Source organism: Acinonyx jubatus, chromosome D1 (assembly GCF_027475565.1).
Source record: "Acinonyx jubatus isolate Ajub_Pintada_27869175 chromosome D1, VMU_Ajub_asm_v1.0, whole genome shotgun sequence".
Classification (NCBI taxonomy): Eukaryota; Metazoa; Chordata; class Mammalia; order Carnivora; family Felidae; genus Acinonyx; species Acinonyx jubatus.
In genome coordinates, this window is record NC_069390.1 from 41766172 (window position 1) to 41790709 (window position 24538).

Consider the following 24538-nt stretch of genomic DNA (forward strand, 5'->3'; position numbering starts at 1 on the left):
GAAAAATCCCCACAGCATATCTCAATTTGAAAATGATTTCTTCCTGGGAAGTGAGCCAAGGGTTAGCCCTTTGGAGAGTAGACCAGCTCATTGTCCTCTGCTTTAATGGAGGACTGTGACACAGAGTAACCTCCCTACCTTTACCTGCTGGGTTCCCCTGAGTTTGGCCCAAGTCCTGCCTGGAAGGTCCAGCTGTTCGTGGTTCACCAGGTTCATTCCACCCCTCCTCCTCCTCCCTATCCTTATTCTCCCCACCTTTCCTGCCCCTCTGTCCTTGCAGGAGCCAGCAGTTTGTTTGTGGATTGTGGCAGTAGTCCATGTGTTCCGTGACTCTGTGTATACATGTATGTACACATAATCTGCCAGTCTGAAGAGCAGAATTTGGCTGGAGTTCTATTTTTTCCAGGATGCTACAGCACTGACCCACATGTGTTTTACCTTTGACCTACCTGCAATGCAATAAGCATTTTCCCAGTGCCTTCCAGTGTGCCAGGCTTTATGTTCAGGGCTGACTTGACCAAGATAAATAAGACATCTGTCCCTGCCATCTACTGTGTGACCAAAAGGAGCATAGGAATGGATGGGCGTGTGTCTGCAGCCAGAGTCAGTCCTCAGCCCAAGGCCTAGAGATGGCATTGTCCCTTGACCTTGACCTTCGCATTTGCCAATGATTATAGGAAGAAGGAGTGTAGGACAGTTGGGCACATGAGTGGCTTGAGTTTTAAGGAGGATGTTTGCCAATATATTTTTGCTTCTTATTTACACTCACAAACTTAGTGGACCTCTCAGATGGAGTAGGGAGAAAGTGAGGGCCATCTCTCCAGCAATTGTCTATCCATCCACACTGGAACCCTCTGCATAGTATACACATCACCTATCTCAGCTATGGTTGACTCCACCCTGTTTCCTTGGTCATATCTGCAAAATGGAGTTCAGCAAGATGGTCTTCCTTGCATGGGGCATATTTGACCTGGCTCTCCCTGACCATGACTTGGCCAGGGGGGTGCGTCTGTGGAAAAGTTCCCCCACCCCCACCCCATACAGCTTTTGGCATGAAGGAGATTAGGGGGGAGTGAAAACATGGGCTAAAGAGTTGGGTTTAGCTTTGTAGGGGTTAGTGGGAGATGGCAGCATGGTGCCCACGTGGGGTCAAGGGAAGGATGGACAATGTTATGAATGCCCACTGGCTCATAAGGTCTACTGCTTCTTGGTTTCCTTTCTTGAGCGGACAGGGTAACTTGTGACTTACACAAGTATGACCTAGCCTCAGTTATTTAGGGATCAATTGAAAACCCCAGCCATCCAGGTTCCTTCATCCCTTGACCAAATTCTCTTCCCAAATGGTATAGGATGAGATAGGCTGACCTTGCTCATGGGGAAGTAAGCTGCCAAGAGGCTTCCTTAAACTAAGGCTTGACAGTGCCCCAGGGGCTCACTGGTTCCTCCTGGTTCACCTCACTGCCCTGGGTGGGAGGTCACATTTTCGATAGCTAAACTGTGTCTTTTAAATCTTCCAGGATTCATACTGGATTCACTTTGGGCAAATTAAGCTTCCACAGTCAATGAGACTATATCTTGGATGCCTACTTTTTCTTTAGTTTGAGGAATTTACAAGTGCTTCTTGAATCACAAAAAGGCTTTGGTTTTTCCCTAAAATGAAACAGGCATACAAATGAGGTAGCATCTGAGTTTTTGCCCTTTTCATGCTATGACCCTACCTGTAAAGACTTCCACATTTGTCCATTGTGGGGCTAACTCTCCTTCTCTAAGTCTAATCCTGAACGTTGGGGTTAATCTGCTTTAAATTGTTCACCTCCCAGATGACAGGCAGGGATCTCGTCAAGGATCGAAGTCTGAAGCCAGTGAAGATCGCGGAGAGTGACATTGACGTGAGTAAACAGGGTGACAGGCTGACCCCCCGGCTGCCTGCTGCCCTCAGACCCAGGGTGGGCGGGCAGCTTCAGGCGGGGTTTGGAGGGATTGGAAGGCCAAAGACCTTCTGATCACACTTCAAGGTTGTGCCCTTTTCTCATCATCCCAGGCCTTCTCCCACCTGTTCTTGCTCACAGGTCAAACTGAGCATCTTCTGTGAACAAGACAGGATCCTCCAGGACTTGGAAGACAAGATCCGAGCCCTCAAGGAGAACAAAGTATGCGTCAGTTTCACATAATCTTGGGCTGGCTGGCAGGGGGTTTTGTCATTCTGTATTTTCCACAGATACAGATTGGACTGTCATGTCACAGGTATTCATTTAGCCAGAACAGGTACTTGTTTATCTAGAACAATGTGTGAGTTTAAAGGGTGCTTCCAGGAGGGTTTCTGCCTAAACCTGGAGGAAATCTTTTGGGGAGACTTCAGACTGCTTATTCCGAGTGCCACCTACCCCTCCCCCACCTTAATTCTGCTCTGACTTAACTCTCCTGAGAGGCACCATGAGGTTAGCCTGGGGGAGGAGGGCTCCACTGGCTTGTATGTGATGACCCCAGGCCCCTGAATTCCATGCAAGGGGACTGCCTTGGAGAAAGTGGCCATACTTATAATAGGACAGAGGCTATCACTTTCTAGAGCTCCTTTCCTCCTAGGATCTGGGCTATGGAGGAAGCAAGTCTAGATGAGAGAGGAGGAACAGGCCAGGGGCTGCAGTGTTTGGTTTCTTGGACCCTTAGTGTGATATTTTTTTTTTTTTTGCACTTTAATAAGGCATTGTATTTGTGATGCTGAAGGTTTATAACATGTGCTGATAAAACTTAAGAGAATTTTCCATCTACTCTTTGATGTATCCTTATACATCAAAGTTTATCCCATAAAGAGTGGATGATCTTATACCCACTTCACAGATGAGGAAGTTTAGGCACAGAGCTATTAGGTGACTTGTCCTAGGAGGCCACCCAGTGGGCAGAGTTAGAGCTGGAATCAGAGGCCCTGACTCAGGCTGCAGCTGGGCAGTAGGTCCTTCAGCCTTAGATCCAGCAGATTTATTTAGTTCCTAGCATGGTATGGGGAGGCCTTCAGGGACTGTCCTGCTTTCCTCTTGCTCTTTGGCCCTTGCCCGATGTAGGACCAGCTAGAGTCCGTCCTGGAGGTATTGCACAGACAGATGGAGCAGTACCGAGACCAGCCCCAGCACCTGGAGAAGATTGCTTACCAGCAGAGGTTGCTGCAGGAGGACCTTGTCCACATCCGGGCGGAGATCTCCAGAGAGTCCACTGTGTGTAGAGGGTGTGGAGGGTGGCAGACACTCCCCCGCCCCCATTCCTCCACCCAACCCCCCACGATGGGCTGGGCAGGGGGCTGCTTCTCCTATCTCACAGCTGTAGTTGAGTTGGTGGCCGGGGACAAGAGTCTTGATATAGTGACTCCTGTATGGCTACAGTGAAACACCAAGGGGACCACATTTCTCAGAGCAGCCTGCAAGGCCCTTCCCCTGAACTGTGTACAGTTAATTCCAGCATGTCAGAATTTCTCCTTTTTTATTTGTCCATCTCGTGTGGTGCAGGTGCTTTCTGCCAGGGTGGGGGACCAAAGCATCTCCAAGTGTGGGAGAGGGAACAGTGCAGGTGGCCTGGGTCAGAGCAGGAATGAGAAGACAAGCCCTGTCTCTCTCATCCCAGGCCTGCCTGAGACCCTCTGGGATCCCCCTTTCCTCTTCCCCTGGCTGGGTCAGCAGTGGTCAAGAGCACAGGTGCTCATGGGCCCATCTTGGGGTCAGGGGATAACTAAGAATCAGAAGCATTTTCTTGGCCCACAGGAGATGGAGAATGCCTGGAATGAATATCTGAAGTTAGAGAGTGATGTGGAGCAGCTGAAGCAGACCCTGCAAGAACAACACAGAAGAGCCTTTTTTTTCCAGGTGACCCAAGGGCTCTTCATCCCTTCTGAAGTCTGATCTCTTCTGAGAGCCTTCACCTGTGGGGCTGTGAGCCCTACCCAGGGGCTTTTTCCTCCCCCACCGGGATTCAGCCTGCTTGCCCCCCCCCTGCCCCCGCCTCCGGCCAGGCTGTGATGAGAGAACTCACCTCAGCACCCCCTGCCTCTTGGGCATTTTTGCAAGCGTTTTGCTACGGATCATTTGGAGGAAATGGCCCTGAGGGGAGAGAAATACCGAGCTTGAGAACCTTACAGACACTTGAGAATAATCTGTTCCCGTGATTCTTGGTTCCATTTTGGGGCTACTCACTTAGACAGCAGCAGAAAGCCCCACCTCCTTCCTTCCTTCCTTCCTTCCTTCCTTCCTTCCTTCCTTCCTTCCTTCCTTCCTTCCTTCCTTCCTTCCTTCCTTCCTTCCTTCCTCTGATTCCTGAAGATAGATGTTATCAGTCCTTCACCTGAGGAGGCAGTGTGACTCCAGGTCCATCTAGGTGCCTCTGGTCTCCAGGCAGTTATTTGCATTTCTGGAGCCAGGCTGGGAGATACCCATCGCTGTGGCCACTGCTCTACTCAGGAAAGGCAGCCTTAGAGCCCTGCCTCCTCTACCCTTAAAACCAGGCCACTCCATTGATGGCTGCCTCTGCCCCCAAAGGTGAGAGAAGAAAGGCCCTATGTGGTCTTTATTCTTCCAGGCTGGGTCCTCCAGCTGACCAGTGTTTCCCCATTGTGGTGCCCGATCAGGCTTCTGCCCACCCTCAAATTTTTAAAAATGGAAAATAACCTGCTTTTGAACCCAACTTCAGATCTACTGTATCTCTTCCATCAGTTCCCTGACATCAATTCAATTTATTTGAAATCAGCAAGCATTCATTGAGACATCTTGTGCATGAAGCACCATGCTAGGCCAATTTTGACGCTAAGCTTTCTAATCGATGGACTGGTTCTAGCCAAGGCTCTTCCTTAAAGTGACTTTGTATACGTACTGACTTTGGATGTTAGTGAAGGAATACAAGAGGTGAACTGGGTTTGTGGCCCTGGAGATGCCTGCTATCCCTCCACTCACCACTGGGGGCCAATTCCCAGAAACCTCGTCCAAGACCATGTGGAGAAGACTCTTGCATGTAGCTCAGGGCTGGGCTGGCCTGCTAGGTCTCCCAGAAGTTGTCTGTCTCTTGCTGTTGTTTTTTTCCCCCCATAATTTCCCCGAACCCAAGCTAACCTTTTCCTATTCTTTTTTTGGTACCACAGCACTTGGCATAGTGGCTTGAAAATACTAGTGAATACTGTTGACAAAGTCCTTCAAGTGATTATTTCTAGTTACTAGTTCCTTAAAGTGTTCTGTCCCATTATACTTATCTTCTTGGATCTTTTTCAATGATCTACATTAATTTTAGCAGTAATGTTTTTTAGCTTTTCATTCCTTGTGTTTCTATAATTATAAAAATAATACATGAATGCATCTCTCTGTAAAGGCCAAACAATAAGAAGAAAAAGCAAAACATGAAATAAAAACCCCTCTTCCCTCCCTTCTCTTTCTGCTCCAGTCTGTCACCTTCTCTATATGTAATCAGTGCCATCAGTGGGTGGTATTGTCTTCCATACCATTTTCTGTGCATTTTCAGACATGTGCCCATACATAAAATAATTTATTTGGGGGTGTGAGTTGGGTGTACTTAGGAGAGGAATCATATTTACACGTTCGGTTACTTGCTTTTTTGTCAGAACTTTATGTTATAGAAATCTTTCCAGGAAAAATACCCCCAAGTTTATGTTGCCTGATACAGTAGCTATTTAAGTATAAACATAAATTAATTGAAATTAACTAAAATTAAAAATATATTCCTCAGTCACACTAGAATCATTTCAAATGCTCAGTAGTAGCTCACATGTGGCTGGTAGATACTGTATTGAACGGCACAGATTATAGAAGATTTCCATAATCTCAGAAGGCCGTGTAAAGTAAAAGAAATTAGTTCTTAACAGCTGCATAGTTTTCATAGTCTAGATATTCTATACCTTAGCCATTCCTTTCTGATGGGCATTTAAGTTATTTGCAGTGTTTTGCTTTTATAATGGTACCACAAAAAACATCTGTGTAACTGCCTTTTCAAGCCCATTTATAAGCGTTTATCTAAGATAGGCTTTTAAGAGTGGCCTTGCTCTGTTGAAATGAGTGTACATCTTAAATGTTGATGGATGCTGCCCAGTCACCCTCTAAAAGGGTGCACTCATTTGCCCTCCCACCCACAGTGAATGAGGGTGCTGAACCCTGTTTACCTACAGCTCCTCCAGCACTTGATGTTATCAGTCTTTTTAGCTTTTGTCATTCTGCTGGCTGAAAAGGACATCTTGTTTTAATTTGCATCAATTTAATCACTAGTAGGGTAAACATCTTTTTATATGATCATTGGCCATTTGTGTTTCTACCGTGCCTTATTTCATGGTGATTTAACTTGCAGCAGTCCCAGAATCCCTTTCTCTGATCTAAAAAACAAATGAGTACAATGTATAAGTCTTGTCACAGACTCCCTGGAGAATTTAACCATGTAAGTTATAAAGAGCTAGGCTAGATTGAAGCCTAGGCCCTGCAGCTTGATGTCTACCTAGGCTGGAGGCATTGCTCATGCTTTCTCTGAGTGCCAAAGTGACCTCGGAAGCTCACAAAGCCCTTCTTTGAACAGCCTTTGTGCTAACTTCTTTGGTGTAATTCTAGACCAGACAAGCTGTTAGAGTCCTGATATTAGACTCCAGAGTCATTAACACTGGAGATACGCTTGTAGCCACATATGCAAATTCTCAGCAGTGGAACTTGCTTGGAAACTTGCCTCCCTTTAGCCAGGTTTGGCTGTGAGAAAATTTGTAGGCTTTTCAGTGAAGATGAGTGGATTTGTTTATAAAGATCCTCATGACCACCTGTGCAGGGAAGCCAGAGAATAAAGAACATCCAGGTAACTGTGTGAAAACTATGTGATAAGTGAGGCTACCTGTATGTGTTCTTACTTCTGGACAATAAATTCAAGCCTTTGCTGAATGCAGTACGTAGTAGCCTTCCCTGCCCAGCATGGTGTGTGGATGCAGGAATGAAAACCACCCCGTGCTCCCCAAAAGCTTCCTTGACTTTGTCATTAAGTTCTGAAATTCCATTATCCTTGGAGAACCTTAGAGATTCTCTGGCTTTCGCTGGGTTGTTGCTCTTTTCTTACATACGAGGGTGGCAGAAAGGCAAAATGGGGGCAGGACTGTAACCTGACAGGTATGCATGCCAGGTAGACTGCCAGAGGAGAGGGGAAAGGGTTGATTTTAATCTGATACTCCTCCTTTACCTTTTCCCAGCATTCTGCTTAGTCTGCTCCAGAGATAATCTTGTTAGCTTACACACCCACTCTGGGCTCAATAACATGTCTGTTTTAGGGCACTCGTGCTTTGGTGTAGCGCTAAGCATCAAGCCCATTCCTTGTTTATCAGCCCTGAGAGGATGTGCGTTGATGTTGGAAGGATGGAGAGAGTATGAGAATGTGAGCTCCTTTAGGACACATCTGTTGTCTCAGCTGTTGGACTTCATTTGGTCAAGGAACTTTATGTGATTGGTCCTTTTTTCACTCAACATACATGTACTGAGAGCCTGCTGGGTCCTCAGCCCTGTGGGGATATACCAAGGAGCACATAGTCTACTTGCAGAATCAGGCAAGTCCTTAAGTATCACACATGCAAGAATCCTTCCACTTGAGGGTAACTGGGCGCCTCGAGAGCAGATGTGGTATGAGGACTTTGCTTTTAAGCCCATGGAGGAATGATCACAGCTAAGTTCTCCCATGATAGTTTAAAACTTAAAAGAATACTGGGACGCCTGGGTGGCTCAGTCGGTTAAGTGTCTGACTCTTGGTTTCAGCTCAGGTCACGATCTCACGGTTTGTTAGATTGAGGCGGACATTGAGCTCTGCACTGACAGCACAAAGCCTGCTTGGGATTCTGTGTCTCCTTCTCTCTCTGCCCCTCCCCTGCTCCTGTTCTCTCTCTCTCTCTCTCTCTCTCTCTCTCTTTCTCTCAAAATTAAACAAACATTAAAAAAATTAAAAGAATACTTTCATGTTCAAACAACTCTTTTAAAAGTTGCCCACAGGTTAATATCCAGAATATATAAAGAACTTACAACCCAACGCCAAAAAAAAAACCAAACTTTTTTTTTTTTTGAAAGAAGCCATACAGTATCACCTTATACTTCTCAGAATGGCTGCAATAAAAAAGACAAGAAATAAATGTTGGTGAGGATGTGGAGAAAAAGGAACCCTTGTGTTCTGTTGGTGGGAGTGTAAATTGGTATAGCCACTGTAGAAAACAGCATTGAGGTTCCTCAAAAAATTAGAAATACTGTATGATCCAGTAACTCCTCTATTGGGTATTTACCTGAAGAAAACAAAAACACTAATTTTAAAAGATACATGCACCCCTATATTTATTGTAGCATTATTTACAATAGCCACAATATGGAAGCAACCTAAATGTCCATCTGTAGACAAATGGATAAAGAAGATGTGTTATACACACACACAATGGAATATTACATAGTTATAAAAAAGATGAGCTCATGCCTTTTGCAGCAACACAGATGGTATTTATGCTAGGCGAAATAAGTCAGACTGAGAAAGACAAATACCATATGATTTCACTCATGCGGAATCTCAAAGTACAAAAGAATAAACAAAAAAGCAGACTCAGACCTGTAAATACGGAGAACAAACTGATGGTTGCCAGAAGGGAAGGGGTTGAGGGGGATGCACAAAACAGGTAAAGGGGAGCAGGGGGAGGTATTGGCTTCTAGTCAATAAAAGAATAAATCATTGGATTAAAAGGCACAGCATAGGGAACATAGTGATATTGTAATAGCATTGTATGGTGGTATCTTGACAGACAGTAGCTACACTTGTGGTGAGCATAGTGTAACATATAGAGCAGTTGAATCACTATGTTACCTGAAACTAACGTAACATTGTGTGTCAACTACACTCCATAAAATGCCCACAGTCCCTTAATCCTGATAAACTCTGCTCACCTCTTTTTAGTATCTCTCCCCGTCCGATTTCTATTGTAACTTGTCAGAGTATGCATATGGTTGGGTAGCCTGGCCCTTTTCCCATTGTACTTTTAAAAAAAATAAGTTTTGTCACATAATTCACATACCATAAAATTCACCTTTTTAAGGTATACAATTCAGTGGTATTTAGAATATTTAGAATTGTGCAACTGTCACCACAGTTTTGTAACATTTTCATCATTCCCCCAAAAGAAACCCTCTATCCATTAAGAGTCACTCCCCATCCACACCCCCACCTCATCTACTTTGTGTCTCTGTAGATTTATCTCTTCTGGACATTTTGTATAAGTGACATAACAAATGGCCTTTTGTGTCTAGCTTCTTTCACTTTGCATAAATGTTTTCAAGGTTCATCCATGTTATAACATGTATTAATACTTCATTTCTTCTTATTGCCAAATACTTGCTGCCCATTGTACTCTTAACCCCAAATCCCAGGATTCAGCTCTGTCTTTTAAAAGATGTTCTTTATGGGGCACCAGTCTGGCTCAGTCAGTAGGGCATGAAACTATTGATCTTGGGATACACCCCACGTTGGGTGTAGAGCCTACTTAAAAAATATGAAATAGTTTTTTAAAAGATGCTCTTTATATTCTGGGGATAGTGTAACCTCTAGTCCTTGCCTTCTCTTCCCTTTTGCCATGGTTGCCTAAAACAGTCTATTTTTTTTAACTGTGATAAAATATATATAACAAAGTTGATTACCTTAGCCATTTTTAACATATGGTTGAGTAGTGTGAACTACATTCACGTTGTGCAACCCATCTGCAGAATTTTCTTCATCTTGCAAAACTGGATCTCTGTACCCATTAAACGACAATCCTCATTCCCCTCTCCACCCCAGCTTCTGGTAACCACCCTTCTGTCTCTGTCTTTGATTACTCTAGATACCTTATAAGTGGAAGCATTTCCATAGTATTTAAGGCAATCTTTTAAATTTGGGAGAAATAGGCAAGGTGAATATGTGAAAGATCCTCTGAATTTCTCCCCTAGATCTTGGGCGTTTTCCATGTGTGTGGTACCCTCTGAAGCTTCGAGGCAGGCTTGGCTCTAGCCCTGGTGGGGTTTCCAAAGGGGATGCTGCCCCACCCAGGGTGAGGTGCTGTGTCTGAAATGATAGCGTAAGTCCTAATGAGAAACTTCTGGTGAGGATCTGAGAGGGAAATGAACCACCACCTTGTCTTTCTCAGGAGAAATCGCAGATACAGAAGGATCTCTGGAGGATTGAAGACGTCATTGCAGGCCTGAGTGCAAATAAAGAGAACTTTAGAATCCTGGTGGAATCAGTCAAAAATCCAGGTGAGGAGGCCATCTTCCTGGAGTCAGGGGGTTGGAGGCCAACACCCAGGTATGTGGGCTGGCCCTTGCAGAGGTCAGATCTTTATGGCGTAAGCCCCTCCCCTTGTCCTCCAGAGACGAGGGTCTTTGTTCCATTCCATCCTTTGTTTGCCTCCACATGCTTTAGAGAGAAAAACGGTGCCTTTGTTTCCTCATCCGCCTGTGCCTTCACTCTCAACTTCTGAGAGCAAGCCACCCCCACAGTCCAGCCCTCCCACCAGCCCCGTGCGGACCCCTCTGGAGGTTCGACTCTTCCCCCAGCTGCAAACCTATGTGCCGTACCGACCTCATCCACCCCAGCTGAGGAAAGTGACATCCCCTCTTCAGTCACCAACCAAGACGAAGCCCAAAGTTGTAAGTATCGATGGCCAGTTGCTGAGCGCTGTTGTCCCTCTCTCTCCTCAGGTCAGCTTCTGTTGGGAGAGAAGCTTTTGGGAAAACCTGGGAAGACAGAACCAGCCAGAGTCCTGAGCTATGAATAGTTAAGGAGTGGTAGGGCCTTGCTGTTGTGCTTTAGACTGCCAGAACTGGAAAGGGCCTTAGAGAGGATCTAGCCCAACCTTCCCATTTTGCAGTGGGGAAAACCGAGGTCCAGCAAGAAGAAGTGATTGTGTTAAGTAGGGTGGAATTTGTGATATGCATCATGCAGAGGTAGGTAGCCCCACACAGGACTCCTTGCAAACCTGGAGTTACACAAGCCTGTGGGTGATGAATTCCTCTCAGCAAGAGTATTTTGTCTTCATCGGCAGCTGAGCACTCTGTGGGTTGTAGAATACAATTGATCTTCACAATAACCTCATGGAGTATAGACAGGAAGGTCTGTATCCCATTCTACACATATGAGAACTGAAGCCCAAAGGTGTTAACGTTTGCTTGAGATCTCCATATTAGTGGATCCAGTCCACATCTCCTGACTGTTCTTTGTGCCACCTGCCATCTAACTGGACATTCAGCCCAGCTCCTCAGATCAGTTTTGTGGCCATGTGGTTGCCTGAGCCAACACCTTGGCTTGACTGGCAAAGAGAAGAGCCAAGCTTTTGACAGAATCTGGGAGCAGACTTTAAGGAAATAGAAGATGTGGTCAGGTACTGTGATGGTTCGTGTCTCCAGGGCCAGGCCAGCCTTGGCTGGAGAATACGAGGGATCTAGCCTAAGTGACAGGGAAGCCATAGTAGAGGGGACCTTGAGATGGGGACCTTCAGGTTTTGCCAACAAAGGCTTAGAGGAGCTTTGCCTGGGTACTGGGTGTGCCTAGGACCTGTGACAAGGTTGGTGTGCAATGCTGGCTAAAACACACAAATTCCCATACCCTGGTCCTCACTGTCCACCTGCTTCCTGCCGTAGCCCAGGGCCCAGAGCTGGAATGACAGGTGCTGGGACTGAGTTGCTGTGTTTCTTCATGTTGAGGTCTCTTTCCGAATTTTATATCTAAGAGGCAATGGGGGTACCAGCCACAGAACAGAAAATAGCAAAACAAACAGCAGGAATGGTTGGGGCAGAGAGCTCCTGACTTAAGGTGAGACGCCTGCTAGCCAGGATGGGGAGCAGAAGGAGGAGGTGGTGGCCGGGGATCTGTGCTGGATTCCAGTTCTTGTTCTCTCACTGGGTTCTTGGGCAAGGCCCACCCCTTCTCTGGGCTTCTTCAGTTTCCCCTGGTACAGAACAAGCAGCTTGGGATAGATGGTCACAGAGGCTCTTCACAGCTTGGTCCTCTGTGGCTTGCAGACAGGGCTTTTCAACCTGATTGAGCATCAGGGTCACTGCCTGGGGGTGGTCTTCTTTCCTTTCATTTACCAGGTTTACCATATTTTATTGTCGTTTGCTTGTTTTATATTTATATTTGTGAAATAATGATATCCTAAAATGGACATAAAACCTAAATATATGATTTAACAAATGATAAAGAGGCCACCTGTTTGTACCAACACGCAAACCAAGAAATAGAACTTTGTCAGCAACTGGAGCCCTCAGGACTATGAGTCCTTTTGTGCCACTATCACTATCTTGACTCGGACAATTTCCTTGCCTCTTTTCTCTTTTTAAAATGTTGCTACCTGTGTCTAAACACTTTAATTTTGCCTGTAGGTGATACTGTATTCTTTTGTATCTTGCACTTTTTCATTAACATTGTATTTGTGAGACTTATATTGTTGTGTGTAGCTATAGTTCTTTCATTTTTATTTGGCTTATTTTCTTGAATTTAATATCATTTACTTTTTTTATTAGGTAATACTCTCACAGGACACAAAATCAGAATATACCAAAAAAAGTATATAATAAAGTGTCTGCTCCCACCCTCCATCTCCAGACATTCTATTCCCTTTGATCAAAGGCAGTTTTGTGTTTGCGTCAGTGTTTTGCGTTTATCTTTCCAGGGAGCTTTTTAGAAATTGGTGATTCCAAGACCTTGTCAGGGTTGGAAGCCACTGATGCTCAGAGGGCCTACGGGGATCTGGGACAGGCAGCTTAGTTTTCACACAACAGTGAGCTGTGTCACTTTACTAGAATGCTGATAAACCTTTGTAGAGCAAGCTTCAGTACCCTTTTCTGACCTCTCCCAAATCCTGAAAAACAAAGCAAAATTAAGCTAAGAAAGGGGGCGTTTAGGAAGGAGCCCCAGTGGTCATTGATTCCAGAGGTGGGTGTTTATGACAGTCAGGGGCCAGGCTGTTGGTCTGTGCAAAAGCCACAGCTCTCAAAGAACATTGTTGGGGGGTGTGGGGGTCCGTTTCAAGAAAAATAGTTACATTCATCACCGCCAGGGAGTGGGCTGACGGGAAGGCAGTGAGTCACCCATGCTGACTACTTATTCATGCCTGAGTCAGGAAGGAGGAAATATTTTGTAACCACGCACATTTCTGATAGAAAGGGCAGGACGATGTAGACTGTCCTTGCTCAGATCCCAATCTGTTGAAGGGTCCAGAGACCATGTGGGGACAGCTAGTCAGCTCAGCGTGAGCACCAGGGAGTGGGGTAGATGTGGGGGGGGGGGGGTTCTGTCAAACATACAAATAAGCATGGAGTTACCAGCCTGCTCCCCCCATGGTGCTCTTCTGGCAGGTGAAGTAAGACCATGGACACAGGAAATCTGAGTTCTGGATTTTGTACAGGTTATGCTTTGAAGAATGGAAAAGGAGTGAATGGAAGGGAAGAACAGGATCAGAGCAGAGGCATTCCCCTTCTTCACAGCTCATCCAGGGGAAATGTTGGCATCCCTGGGCCGAAGCAGTCATGCTCTGCAGGCCTCGTGTGGCCTGCTCTATGCCTGACGGGGAGGCATCCTCCCTCCAGCTCCCTCTCACTGGGCACTGATTCTGGTTCTTTTTCTGAGCAGGAAGACGAGGCACCTCCCAGGCCCCCACTCCCCGAGCTCTACAGTCCAGAGGACCAGCCCCCGGCCGTGCCACCTCTGCCAAAGGAGGCCACCATCATCCGGCACACTTCAGTGAGGGGCCTTAAGCGGCAGTCGGATGAGAGGAAGCGAGACCGGGAGCAGGGGCTGTGTGTGAATGGGGACTCCAGGGTGAGCAGGGAGGACCCCTGGGGCTGTCCCATTGTGAGCGAGGGGAGGGAAGGTGGTATGACACTGGGCAGGTATGACAGCCTCAGACTCTGCCCACAGGTAGAGCTCCGGTCGTACGTTAGTGAACCCGAGCTGGCGACTTTCAGTGGGGACATGGCCCAGCCCTCCCTGGGACTTGTGGGCTCTGACAGCAGGTACCAGACCCTGCCAGGCAGAGGTAAGGCAAAACTCCACGGAGGCTTTTTGGGAACCCCCACTTCTACCATACCACTTGTTCCCTAGCCCTCACCTGGTACCTCACACCCTTCTGCCTGCAGCCTTGGGCCTCAGCATGGGCAGCAGCTGTCGGGGAGACTCTGGGCTGCAGGGAGGGCCTGTCCTCCCTTCCTCTGGCTCACATCCTGATTCTCTTTTATTACATCTGCCCCCAGAAATAATGGTAATAGCAATTACTATGAAGTACAGCCCTGTTTTAAGCACTTCATATTCTTTTAGTTAATATTTGTAATAATCCTATGAAGGAAGTACCATTATTATACCCATTTTAGAGACAAGAAGACTACGTCTCAGAGAAATTAACTGACTTACCAAATAGTAAATACATGAGGGGCCAGAATGCAATCCCAGTGTTGTGGCTTCAGGCCATTGTACCCTGCAGGCAGGGATGTTGGATGACTGACTCCAGTATGGCCATCCCAGGCCTTCCAGGGGGATTTTGCTCTTCTGTGTCACTCTGAGACTCCACGAGTCCTTTCTTTAAACAATTGGGCATTGTCCTCACTGTCCTCTCCTAGCTCTTTAAGACGGAGATGGGAACATACTTAGGCCCTTAGGCTCACCCATCCCCCATTTTCCCCGTAGCCAGACCCTCTCCTCAGAAATCCCCTTCAAGGGAGGTCTCTCCACCTTTTTGCATCTGGGTCTCCTGGAATCCCTGAGCAGGCTGACCATGCACCTTCATCTGTTCCTCCCCTGATCCTCTCCTATCTGCTCCCCATGGTGGGCAGTCAAGTGCTTTCCTTCTCTGGCAAGATGCAGAAGCAGAGAGAGACACAGCTATGGTTCTAGCACTTGTGGGGTTATGGGACTCCTGGCCCACCATGCTTCCTAGGCATGCTATGGCCGGAGCTGGTTCTGGAGGGCATAGGCTCTGGATTTCGCTGAGTGTGGGCCACAGCAACCCTTGGCACTGTGCCCAGGGGCACTGTTCCCTTAATTCGTTGTGGCCTAGAGATGTTTATCAGTGGCACTTAGGGCAGGACATTTCTTTGTTGTTCAGGATTCTTTTTGCATTGCAGGACATTAATCATTATTTTCCCTACATGCTAAATGCTAGCAGTGTCCTCAGTCAGTGTGATGTCCATTTCCACATGTCAGGGACCACCCCTGATAAGAATTGGTGTTAGTGGAGAAAGCATAGGTGGTGGCTCCAGCCAGCCAGGGTGAGATGATTTCTGTAAGCTCTAGGACCCTAAACATGGGAAGCACATGGCCGATGATATTCCTACCATGTGACCTTGGACAAGTTCCTTGACCTCTCTAAGTCTTAGATTGTGCATCTCTACAATGGTCAGGTAATGCTTACATAGTAAGGCCAGTGGAACAAAATCTATATAAAACACCTAGCACAGTGCCTGCCTGTTACATAGTTAAGAGCTCAACAAATACCTGGTGCTGCTGCTTTCCGTTCATTCATTTATTCAGTCAGTCGGTCAGTCAGTCATTCAACCAACCAGGCATTGTTGAATTTGCAGTCTAGTTGAACAGGTATGTTGACATTGTGGTCAGTGCAGTAACCAAGGAATATACTGAAGGATATAGAGGATAATAGATTCTGCTGGGGCATTTGAGAAGGCTTCACAGAGGCAGGGCATCCAAGTTGGGCCATGTAGTGCATCAGGAAGAAAGGATGAAGGACATTCCTTCCCCTTCATCCTTTCTACCTGCCAAGCTGTCCAGGTCTTCTGCATGTGAGGGAAGACTAGGGTAGTCTGCAGGTCTCCAGGGACATTGTTCCCTATTGGGGACAGAGAGCACTCCTGGGCTGGCCTCTATCTGGGCCTGCTCTTCCTCACCCTAGGGAAGAAGAAGAATGGGTTGTTGGCTAGGTCCTCATGGCCCCCCTCACAGGAGTGGGAGGTGATTAGGGAGGGGCTGGTGACCTGTCCACCCCATCACGAATACACTTGCTCTTCTCTTTCCTCACCAAGGCCTCTCAGGGTCTACGTCAAGGCTCCAGCAGTCGTCCACCATTGCTCCCTACGTCACACTCCGGAGGGGTCTCAATGCCGAAAGCAGCAAGGTGACCTTCCCTGTGAGTGACCTTGAGAAGTTCTCAGGGAGTGCACTGCTCCCTCACCCACAGAGGGAAGGGCTCTGAGGTGGATGGACTGGCAATCCTGTGAGTGCCGGGGATGGCCTCTGAGATGACCTCAGCTGAGTTCAGGGTCCCTGTCATCATGTGCTCAGTGATACCTTTTCCACTGCCCACCTAGAAGAGCATCATCATACAGCTCTCTCCATTTCCTATGGACCCTCCACATTTCTCTGCATCCTCTCAGGCTCCCAGGAGGGTACCCAGGAAGTCTGCACCCTGAGTTCTGGTCCCATCACGTGCTGTATGTGTGCCCAGCTGGACGAACCTGGGCCTCAGTGTCTGCATGTGCAGAATGTGGTGCTCCCCAGACAGCCTGTGAGAGTCAGGGATATTGTGTCCATGAGTATGCTTAGAGAAAGGGGTTCTCTATGGCTAAGAGGAGCCCAACTAGTGTGTGTGTGTGTGTGTGTGTGTGTGTGTGTGTGTGTGTGAGAGAGAGAGAGAGAGAGAGAGAGAGAATGGGAGTGAGAAGCCACAGGGTGGCTGTCCTCTGTGTCCCAGCCTAGCTGCCCTGTCTCTCACCCTCCTGCTCCCCAGAGACCCAAGAGTGCCTTGGAGCGTCTGTACTCAGGGGACCATCAGCGGGGCAAGATGAGTGCGGAGGAGCAGCTGGAGCGCATGAAGCGGCACCAGAAGGCCCTGGTCCGGGAGCGCAAGAGGACGTTGAGCCAAGGAGAGAGGACGGGCCTGCCCTCGTCCCGCTACCTCAGCCAACCTCTCCCCGGAGATCTCGGCTCAGTATGTTAGGAGGGTCCAGGCAGGAGGGGCTGGGACAGGAGCAAAGCATCCCTGAGTTCCCTGAACATAAGAACGTCACACCTTGGAGAGAGTAGGCCTTCGACCGGGATGGTTCAGAAAACACCCCACAAGGCTGTTTGTCCACAACCCAGGCCACATGTGTCACCTGGTCAGAGGGTGATCCAGAATCAGAGAAGGAGTGAGGATGTCACGGCAGGAGCCTGGGAACCAGAGAAAATGTCCCAAGTTTGTTCTCCAAGCCGAGCCTGAGAGAGGCCATGGTAGCATTTGGAGTCTCAGCTCAATCAAGGACTTGGGTGTACAGAGTTCAGGAATGGAAGAGGAAGATGATGATACGATTTGATGAGGGGGAGCCCAAGCCAACTTGCCTCCCAAACCTCTAAGTGATGCCCTGTGGAGCAACTGAGCACAGGGTGGTGCTCCACAACCCTGAGAGCACGTGGTCTCCCACAGCTTGTGGTGCTGGCAGGCCTCATGGTGTCCCTAGAGAGCTGGGGACTCTGTGCTGCCTCCTGGTGGTGCTTCCAGGAACTGCACCCTGCCCTCAGTCCCCTTCAGTCCTTTTGGGAAACATTCCATTTGACTTTTCCCTGTTGTTTGAAATCACGTGTTTCCCTAGACCTCTAGCCAGACTGTTCTTTCCCTAATTCATTGCACAAGCTCTTTTGCTTTTAGTGTTACCGCTCATTGCCTCTCTAATCCTGCCTGATTGTGTTTACAGAAGCTTCTAATTTGCATTGAACATTCTCTAACTGGCCTGTGCTCTTTGTTACCAGGCTTGTAATAGCAGCTCTTGTCTCCATAGCCTAGCTAGCACTCCCATGTGTCACTCACCTTTCTGCTGCCTACTGACTCATAATTCACTTAACCCAAAAGCTGCCCCGTAAGGCTGAGCCAACCCCGCTGCCTGAGGGCCATGATCATGGGCAGAGGTCTGGGCATTATGAATTTATCCAAGTCCATGCCTTACACCTGGACAGCAGACACAGACTTCAGAGATCACACGATTAAATAAATTCTACCAATCCTAAAGTGGTTCAGTTTTAATTCCTCCAGTCCTATCGCACAATTTCTTATGGAAAACTTTCTGTGTTTCTAGTATTTAATAGCTTGAATGGATGGCGAGATATATTATGTTCTGTATTCAGAGGACCTCTCTGCAGCTGTTAGCACAGACACCAAAGGGGTAAGACCCAGGACACTCCTAGCTTCAAAAGCTGCAAAGCCGGTAACTTTTAAACTTTATAAGCAAATGTCATTTGGGGGTAACACTGACCTTTTACCACCTGATGTCTCAAATGTAGAAAGATTATCTAAAAATCGTAAATTGAATATCTTGTAATTTTTCTCTTAAAAAAGACTTGTGTAAGTCTCTGCATCAACGCCAATAAACGTGTTGCTTAACGATAATGGATTGGCGTGGTTCTTCCCCAGGATACATCATAGAATCTAGTGAACTTTTTCTGTGAACTTCAGTGAACTTTTTGTGGAAACAATCAGGCTGGGTTTAAATGAGGACTTGTCTCTATTTGGGGCACTTGTGAGCGTGTAAGAAAATGTGAATTTTCTTTGTGAATCATTAAATTAATTTTTCATCCTTGAAACTTCAAATGCCTAATCCTTTCATACTGTAATTGGAAATCATCACCTAAGAGCAATTACACTGGCTTGGAGTCCATATTGAGAGCTTGTGCATGAATGGGTGAAATGTGCTGGTATAGCAATGGGTTTGGGGCTTTGGGGAGGACTTGAGGAGGCATCAAAGGTAATCATGACCATTTGGGGCTCTGTGAGATGTATAGGGTGGGGGGAGGAGGTGACCTGGGATGGAGAAGCATGTGCTTGGTGTCTGCTCAAGAAAAAAAGAGCCTTTGAACCTGTTTCCTCCTCTCAACAACCTGCTCAGGGTCAAAGGCAGTGTGTAGGCCGCAGGGATGATTTGAAAGGCCCCTGCAGAGTTGCGTAGTTGTGCTTGAATCTTAAAATGGCCAGTTTAGTTTTCCCTCTGAAGAGATGATTTGTTATATAGTTGATACTGAGGAATAGCCTTGGATATGTTGCATTTGGTTTAGCATTTCAGTTTTACATAGTTTCTTTATTTTTTTTTTTTTTAACTTAAAATATCTGCCCCAAATAGATGCCTGGGTAAATAGCAGTTTAGCTATTCCTGCTTGGACCTTCCTGGCCCTGCTGAGGGTGCGATATCCTCCACCCCTAAGTGTATCCTCTTGGGAGTACCTGTTAGAGAGGGTCTTGGCTATTCTACTTGCTTACCAGGGCCTCACAGGGCTTGTTTTTCCATCATTTCTGGCTGCTGAACCAGAAAGCCTTCCACAAGCTATGTGGCAGCAGAAGGGGCAGTCCCTTCTCTGGAGCTGTATCCCAAGTTCTGTTTTGGGGTCACCTTCTTGGACCTGGAAGCCTCCTGTATCCCTGGAGACCATTATGGGTCTAAAGCCATGGGTCTTAGACCTGGGCCCTGGAGGTACATGTGTGAATTTTCTGGGAGTCCAGATCAGAGAGAAATCAGCAGTCTGGAATCAGGCCATATAAAAGGGGTAGAGGCCTCATTCTCCATTACACAGGGTTATAGCACCCAGCAAGGTGTCCATGGTCACACAGCTTTTCCGTAATGGGTCACAGGCCCTCTTCCCAAGGACCCCAATGCCTGCAAGCCCCATCCAAAAGGGCACAAGCATGGCTCTTTTAGCAGTCAGGAAGTGACTACATTTAACCTTCTTGTTCTGTTGCCAGTGGAAGCGTGAGCAGGACTTTGACCTGCAGTTGCTGGAACGGGCCATGCAAGGGGAAAGAAAGGACAAGGAGGAGAATGGCTGGTTGAAAGTACAGGCCATGCCAGTCACTGAGTTGGACCTGGAACCTCAAGACTATGACTTGGACATCAGCAGAGAGGTGAGGGCAGGGTCTTCCTTTATGTTCCCCCAGGAGAACCGGCCTTTGGGCTCGCAGCCTGACCAACCCTTCCAGTGGCACTGGGGGGTGTTGTCCTGAATGGGGACAGGGGTTCAGCTTCAGAGTGGTCAGGAGAATGTATGAATAGCAGCTCGAGGCAATAAAAAGAGCCAGGTATTTTGATGATGCAGATTCAAAATCTGTCTCTCTCTATACTTTACAGCAAGTCATTTAACTTCTCTGGGCCTCAGCTTCCTCAACGATGAAATGGGTTGTGGTGAGGAGTAAAGTGACTCAGCATGTTACCTGGAGGATTAGCAACGGTCAGAAAGCTATGAGCACAGGGCCTGGCACATAGTAGGCATGTGATGAGGTAGTTGTTATTGTTGGGAAATGTTTCCTGGAAAACTAGGAGTTGGCCTTGCGACTGGCCAGTTTGGCCAACTTGAGCAATTAGACTTGGTGTGTGGGTGGGGGGTGGGAGGCGAGCAGGTCTGAAAATCACAAGTGAAATTTCCAGCCATGGCAGAGCTTAGGAGACCTGCATAGCTTTGGTCTGAGTTCTTCTATTGCCCTCTGGTGGCACAAATGCATCATGACTGGCCAGGCCTAGGAAAGCAAGAAACCCCTGGGTCTTCTATAAGTCAGGACTATCTCTTACCCAAGGAAAGAGCAAGGAATCAGAGGGTGACAGACTCAGGGTCTTCAAGACATGGGGCGGACTTCTGTGGCCTATATTGTGCCATTTGTAAGCTCTGTAGAATGGTGTCTATGGCTGTTTGGTTCACCTCTGTGCACTTAGTACCTAGCACAGGGCCTGGCACATAGTAGGTGCTCTGTAAATATTTCCTGAATGGCAATTCTGTTGAATGAAGTGCACAGTGGCCCACAGATACCCCACAAATATTTGTATGAGGACTTGGCCTGCACTGAAACTGCACAAGAGGAAATGTTCTCCCCACATGAAAGACAGATTTAGCAGGGTATGGACAAATTGACACCTGTGGAGTTGCTGAGTTCCGGGGTCAGCTGGAGCTCCAGGGATTAATGAAGCCAGTCCCCTGCCCTCAGACCTTTTCCCTTTGGCACCTCTGAAACAGCCAAAGGTTTGTGCTTTCTCAGATTCACACAAGAAGCTTCTGCATGTTGCTTTGGCAACGGAAGTATGCTTCATGGTGTCCTAATTGGCCTGCCAGCCAGGGGAAAAAGTCCTTTCTTATCTCTAACCTAAATCCCTCCTGCTACAATGTAATCTACTTCCTTCCTCTGGATCTGTCCTCATTGGAAATAACAGAGAAGAGCTTATTTCTTACCGTCTTTCACCAGAATGAAAGGTCTGCATGGGTTTTAATTCAAGTCCAGATTTACCCTGGGATTGGATTTAGCTTTTTAGAAGCTTCAACCAACCCCATTTTAGTGTCCCTTTGTAGTTCGAGGAGGAAGAAATTCCCTGGGATGCATAAGTTGCCTTTAGCATTCTTAGTCTAAGCAAGGTTTCACCAGGCTGAGGTTGCTGCTGGGTTCATGTAAGAGACCGGTGGGAGGGAGTTGGGGGACATTTTCCTCTCACAAGCAGTAGACACCGCACGGCTGCCTCCTGTCTAGATCAGAGGAGCTTTTGTAGGTGCAGAAAGCATTATCACTTTCTTTCATCCATCAATCCATCCACCCATCCAAGGAGTATTTGCTGAAGGGCTGCAGGGTGCCAGGTCCTTGCGCTAGACAGCAGAGAGAGAAACAGAAAACAGGAGGGGGTATCAGGGGCCGGGGTAAGGGGGAGGGTAAGGAACAAGGGAGACTTCTGGAGGTGAGGTCCAAAAGGTCAGAAAGCATGGAGCAAATGGAAGAGCATCCCACGCAGAGGAAAGAGCAGGGGAAGAGGCCGCACAGTGGATCAGTGTAGCTGTGGAGGTAGGCAGGGATCAGCTCATATTGAAGGCGGCATTGAGAATGATCATTTTTAAATCTGGAGTGCTTCCAGTCTAGCTGTTTTGTCTTCCCCTTCCCTTCCCTTGGCCTGTAGGAGGTTGTCTGGTGTGGTAGAAAGAACACAGGCTTTGGAGTCAGATCCAGGTTCAGATCCCGACTCCACAGTGGACTGTTGTTGATCTCAGCAAGTTGCTTAACTCTGGGCTCTGTGTTCCTCCTTGAGCTAGGGGACAGGGCGAGAGGAGCAAGTCCCAAACCCGATATCTGAGACCCCCACCACCACTGCCCGGTCCTTTCCTCAGCTGTCCAAACCAGAGAAGGTCTCCATCCCCGAGCGTTACGTGGAGCTGGACCCTGAGGAGCCGCCCAGCCTTGAGGAGCTGCAGGCGCGGTATCGCAAAGCCGAGAAGATCCGCAACATCCTTGCTCGCTCCAGGTCAGCTCTTACGATGCCCGAGTCCTGACAGCCTGCTAGGCCGACCCCAGGGGTGTCTCAACTGCAGGGGCCCTGGGCCAGGCTAACTAGGGTGCGTGTTTTGCCAGGCCTCTGACTCAGGTAAGCCCTGTTTATTGCGAAGGGCAGGCTGGCTCTCAGCACGGCACCGGTGGATCTGTGAGGAAGCTTGCTAGGTTGTCTGCGAAGTCCTGAAATCCTCAATAGAGGGCCATCCTGGCACTTTGCCCCCAGATCTATGTCTTGTGATGTTGGCAAAGGTAGGAATTGGAGCCAAGTGTGACAGTGAGGTGGACACAGTTGAAGATCAGCCCCAAGGGTGGCCCTCTCAGTTCCTCACACAGATCCCCAGACCAGAGCCAACCTTGTTCTGAGGTGCCAGATGCATTGCCTACTTTCCTGGAGGCCAGGACAGAAGGCTTTCCTGTCCCCTCAGCCCCTGGAGCTTCAGAAACGTAAACCTGGTATCTGATAGCCTCTCTTTCAGAGCTAGCTTAGCCTTTTCACTTCAGGATTTAATAGGAACCCAGTGCTGTAACTCTTCTTAAGGTCCATGATCCCCCCAAAGGAGGGACAAAGCTGTGACGGGGTGTTTGGGAGAAGCACATATAACTTTGTCTGGAGAGAAAGTACTCTGTGTTTATCTGATGCCCCCTCAAAGGGTGAGAGTCTCCAGGCCAGGGAGACCCTCCTCTCCTGTGGCAGATGCCAGGGATGGTGGGGGCCCATAGCTTGCTTTCTGGCCCTCCTGCAGCATGTGCAACCTGCAGCCGACATCAGGCCAGGACCGGAACAGCGTGGCCGACCTGGACTCACAGCTGCAGGAGCAGGAGCGCATCATCAACATCTCCTACGCTCTGGCCTCCGAGGCCTCCCAGCGCAGCAAGCAGGTGGCAGGTGAGGCCATGGATGCCAGCCTCCAAGTCCGGCTCCCCCTCACTGCTTCCTGGGCTCAGAGTCCAGCATGGCTTGTCAGGGAGTCTGCAGAAAACCAGGTGTCAGGCTTGGTAGTTGAGAGCCAGTTGGAATGTTCTCCTGTCCCTCAGGGCTTGGGAGGTGAGATGGGGCAGCACAGGTGGTAGAGAGAACCAGAGCTCAGGAGGGTCAGAGGAAAGAGGCCCAGGAGAGGATGTCTTTAGCTCATTCTTAAATCTGGGAGTGGTGCTGCTATTCAGCTTTCTCTGCAAATGTGGGTTAAAAACAGGTTTTTCAGGCCCCTGAGCCAGGGGGCCCAAGGCTAAGGTTTCTGGCCTCACAAAGGGGCAGGAAAGCAGTGGTGCTTGAATTTCTTGCTGGGGTGAGGCAAAGGGAGCCCCTGCTTTGTTCCCAAATCAAAGCCACTGTCCACTTTATCACGGTGGCCTATGCCAGTGACCAGGACTTGGGAAGTGGACTTTGCTGGCCAGTGGGGAAAAAACACGGTGGGATGGGAAGGCGTGTGTGTGCACATGCACACATGTGCGTGTCTGTGTGTGTAAAAGGCTTTCTCTCTCAGCCAGGAAAGAGGCTCATGGCTTCTCCCTTCACCCACATCTCCCCTCCCCATGTATGCCCTCCCGGTTCACTTAGTAAGATTTGTCCCCAGATGCAGAGGGCACTGTGTGTCTTGGCTAAGTGTGCTCCAGGCCTTCTGGGGAGGGAGTGATCATAGAGCATGAAGTGGTGTCACAATACACCCCCCCCCCCACACACACACACACACCAGCCCTCCAACCCTGGCCAGCGGGTCTAGAAGTGATCAAGGGTTGGGGCTGCTGGGCCCTGAGGTGACTGGCCCTGGGAGTCTGGTCTGGGGACCAGAGATTAAACAGCACCTGAAGAAGCCATGGAAGTGACCTTGGACAAGGGGAGGCCTATTCTCCATCTCCCCCACCCCCATGCTCTGATCCTGCAGAGTCCCTGAATTCCCTGCTGTCTTCTCTCCCTTGAAGACCTGCTCAATGGGCTGAGAGGTGGTTAGCGAGGCATCTGTGGCTGGGGAGACAGTAGATGACTCACCTAGACCCCTCCTCCAAATGATCCTGGGGGCTCCCTGTGGCCCATCTTAGTAATTTTGACTCCTCTCCATGTTGAAGGGTCTAGCATGGAAAGTCTCCCCCAAACCACCATAAGGTGCCCTCCTGTCTGGCCTGTGCTTGCCCTACCCACCTGGATCTCTGCTTCCTCACTGCAGGCAGGCAAGCATGCCCACACACCCTGCAGGCAGTTAGCAGGGCTTCCCTCACCTCCGCACCAAGTGGCCACCTTGGCCACAGCCTTTCCATACTCTTGCTCCCTCTCTCCAG

General features: G+C 48.3%; 1 protein-coding gene across 11 annotated transcripts in view; it reads left to right on the forward strand.

The window, feature by feature from the left end:
• The window catches only part of PLEKHA7 (pleckstrin homology domain containing A7), a 219610-nt gene that overhangs the window by 192048 nt on the left and 3024 nt on the right, over window positions 1–24538 (forward strand). For 8 of the 11 annotated variants that reach the window (XM_053203408.1, XM_053203410.1, XM_053203411.1 and 5 more), the window contains 13 exons: window positions 1821–1889; window positions 2070–2150; window positions 3060–3209; window positions 3750–3851; window positions 10151–10259; window positions 10426–10652; window positions 13633–13821; window positions 13921–14038; window positions 16032–16135; window positions 16736–16936; window positions 19712–19870; window positions 22102–22235; window positions 23008–23150. In XM_053203408.1, the coding sequence (XP_053059383.1) occupies window positions 1821–1889; window positions 2070–2150; window positions 3060–3209; window positions 3750–3851; window positions 10151–10259; window positions 10426–10652; window positions 13633–13821; window positions 13921–14038; window positions 16032–16135; window positions 16736–16936; window positions 19712–19870; window positions 22102–22235; window positions 23008–23150 (1786 nt within the window). The remainder of the gene's footprint in view (window positions 1–1820; window positions 1890–2069; window positions 2151–3059; window positions 3210–3749; window positions 3852–10150; window positions 10260–10425; window positions 10653–13632; window positions 13822–13920; window positions 14039–16031; window positions 16136–16735; window positions 16937–19711; window positions 19871–22101; window positions 22236–23007; window positions 23151–24538) is intronic. The other 3 variants (XM_053203409.1, XM_053203412.1, XM_053203414.1) reach the window with 3 other exon arrangements.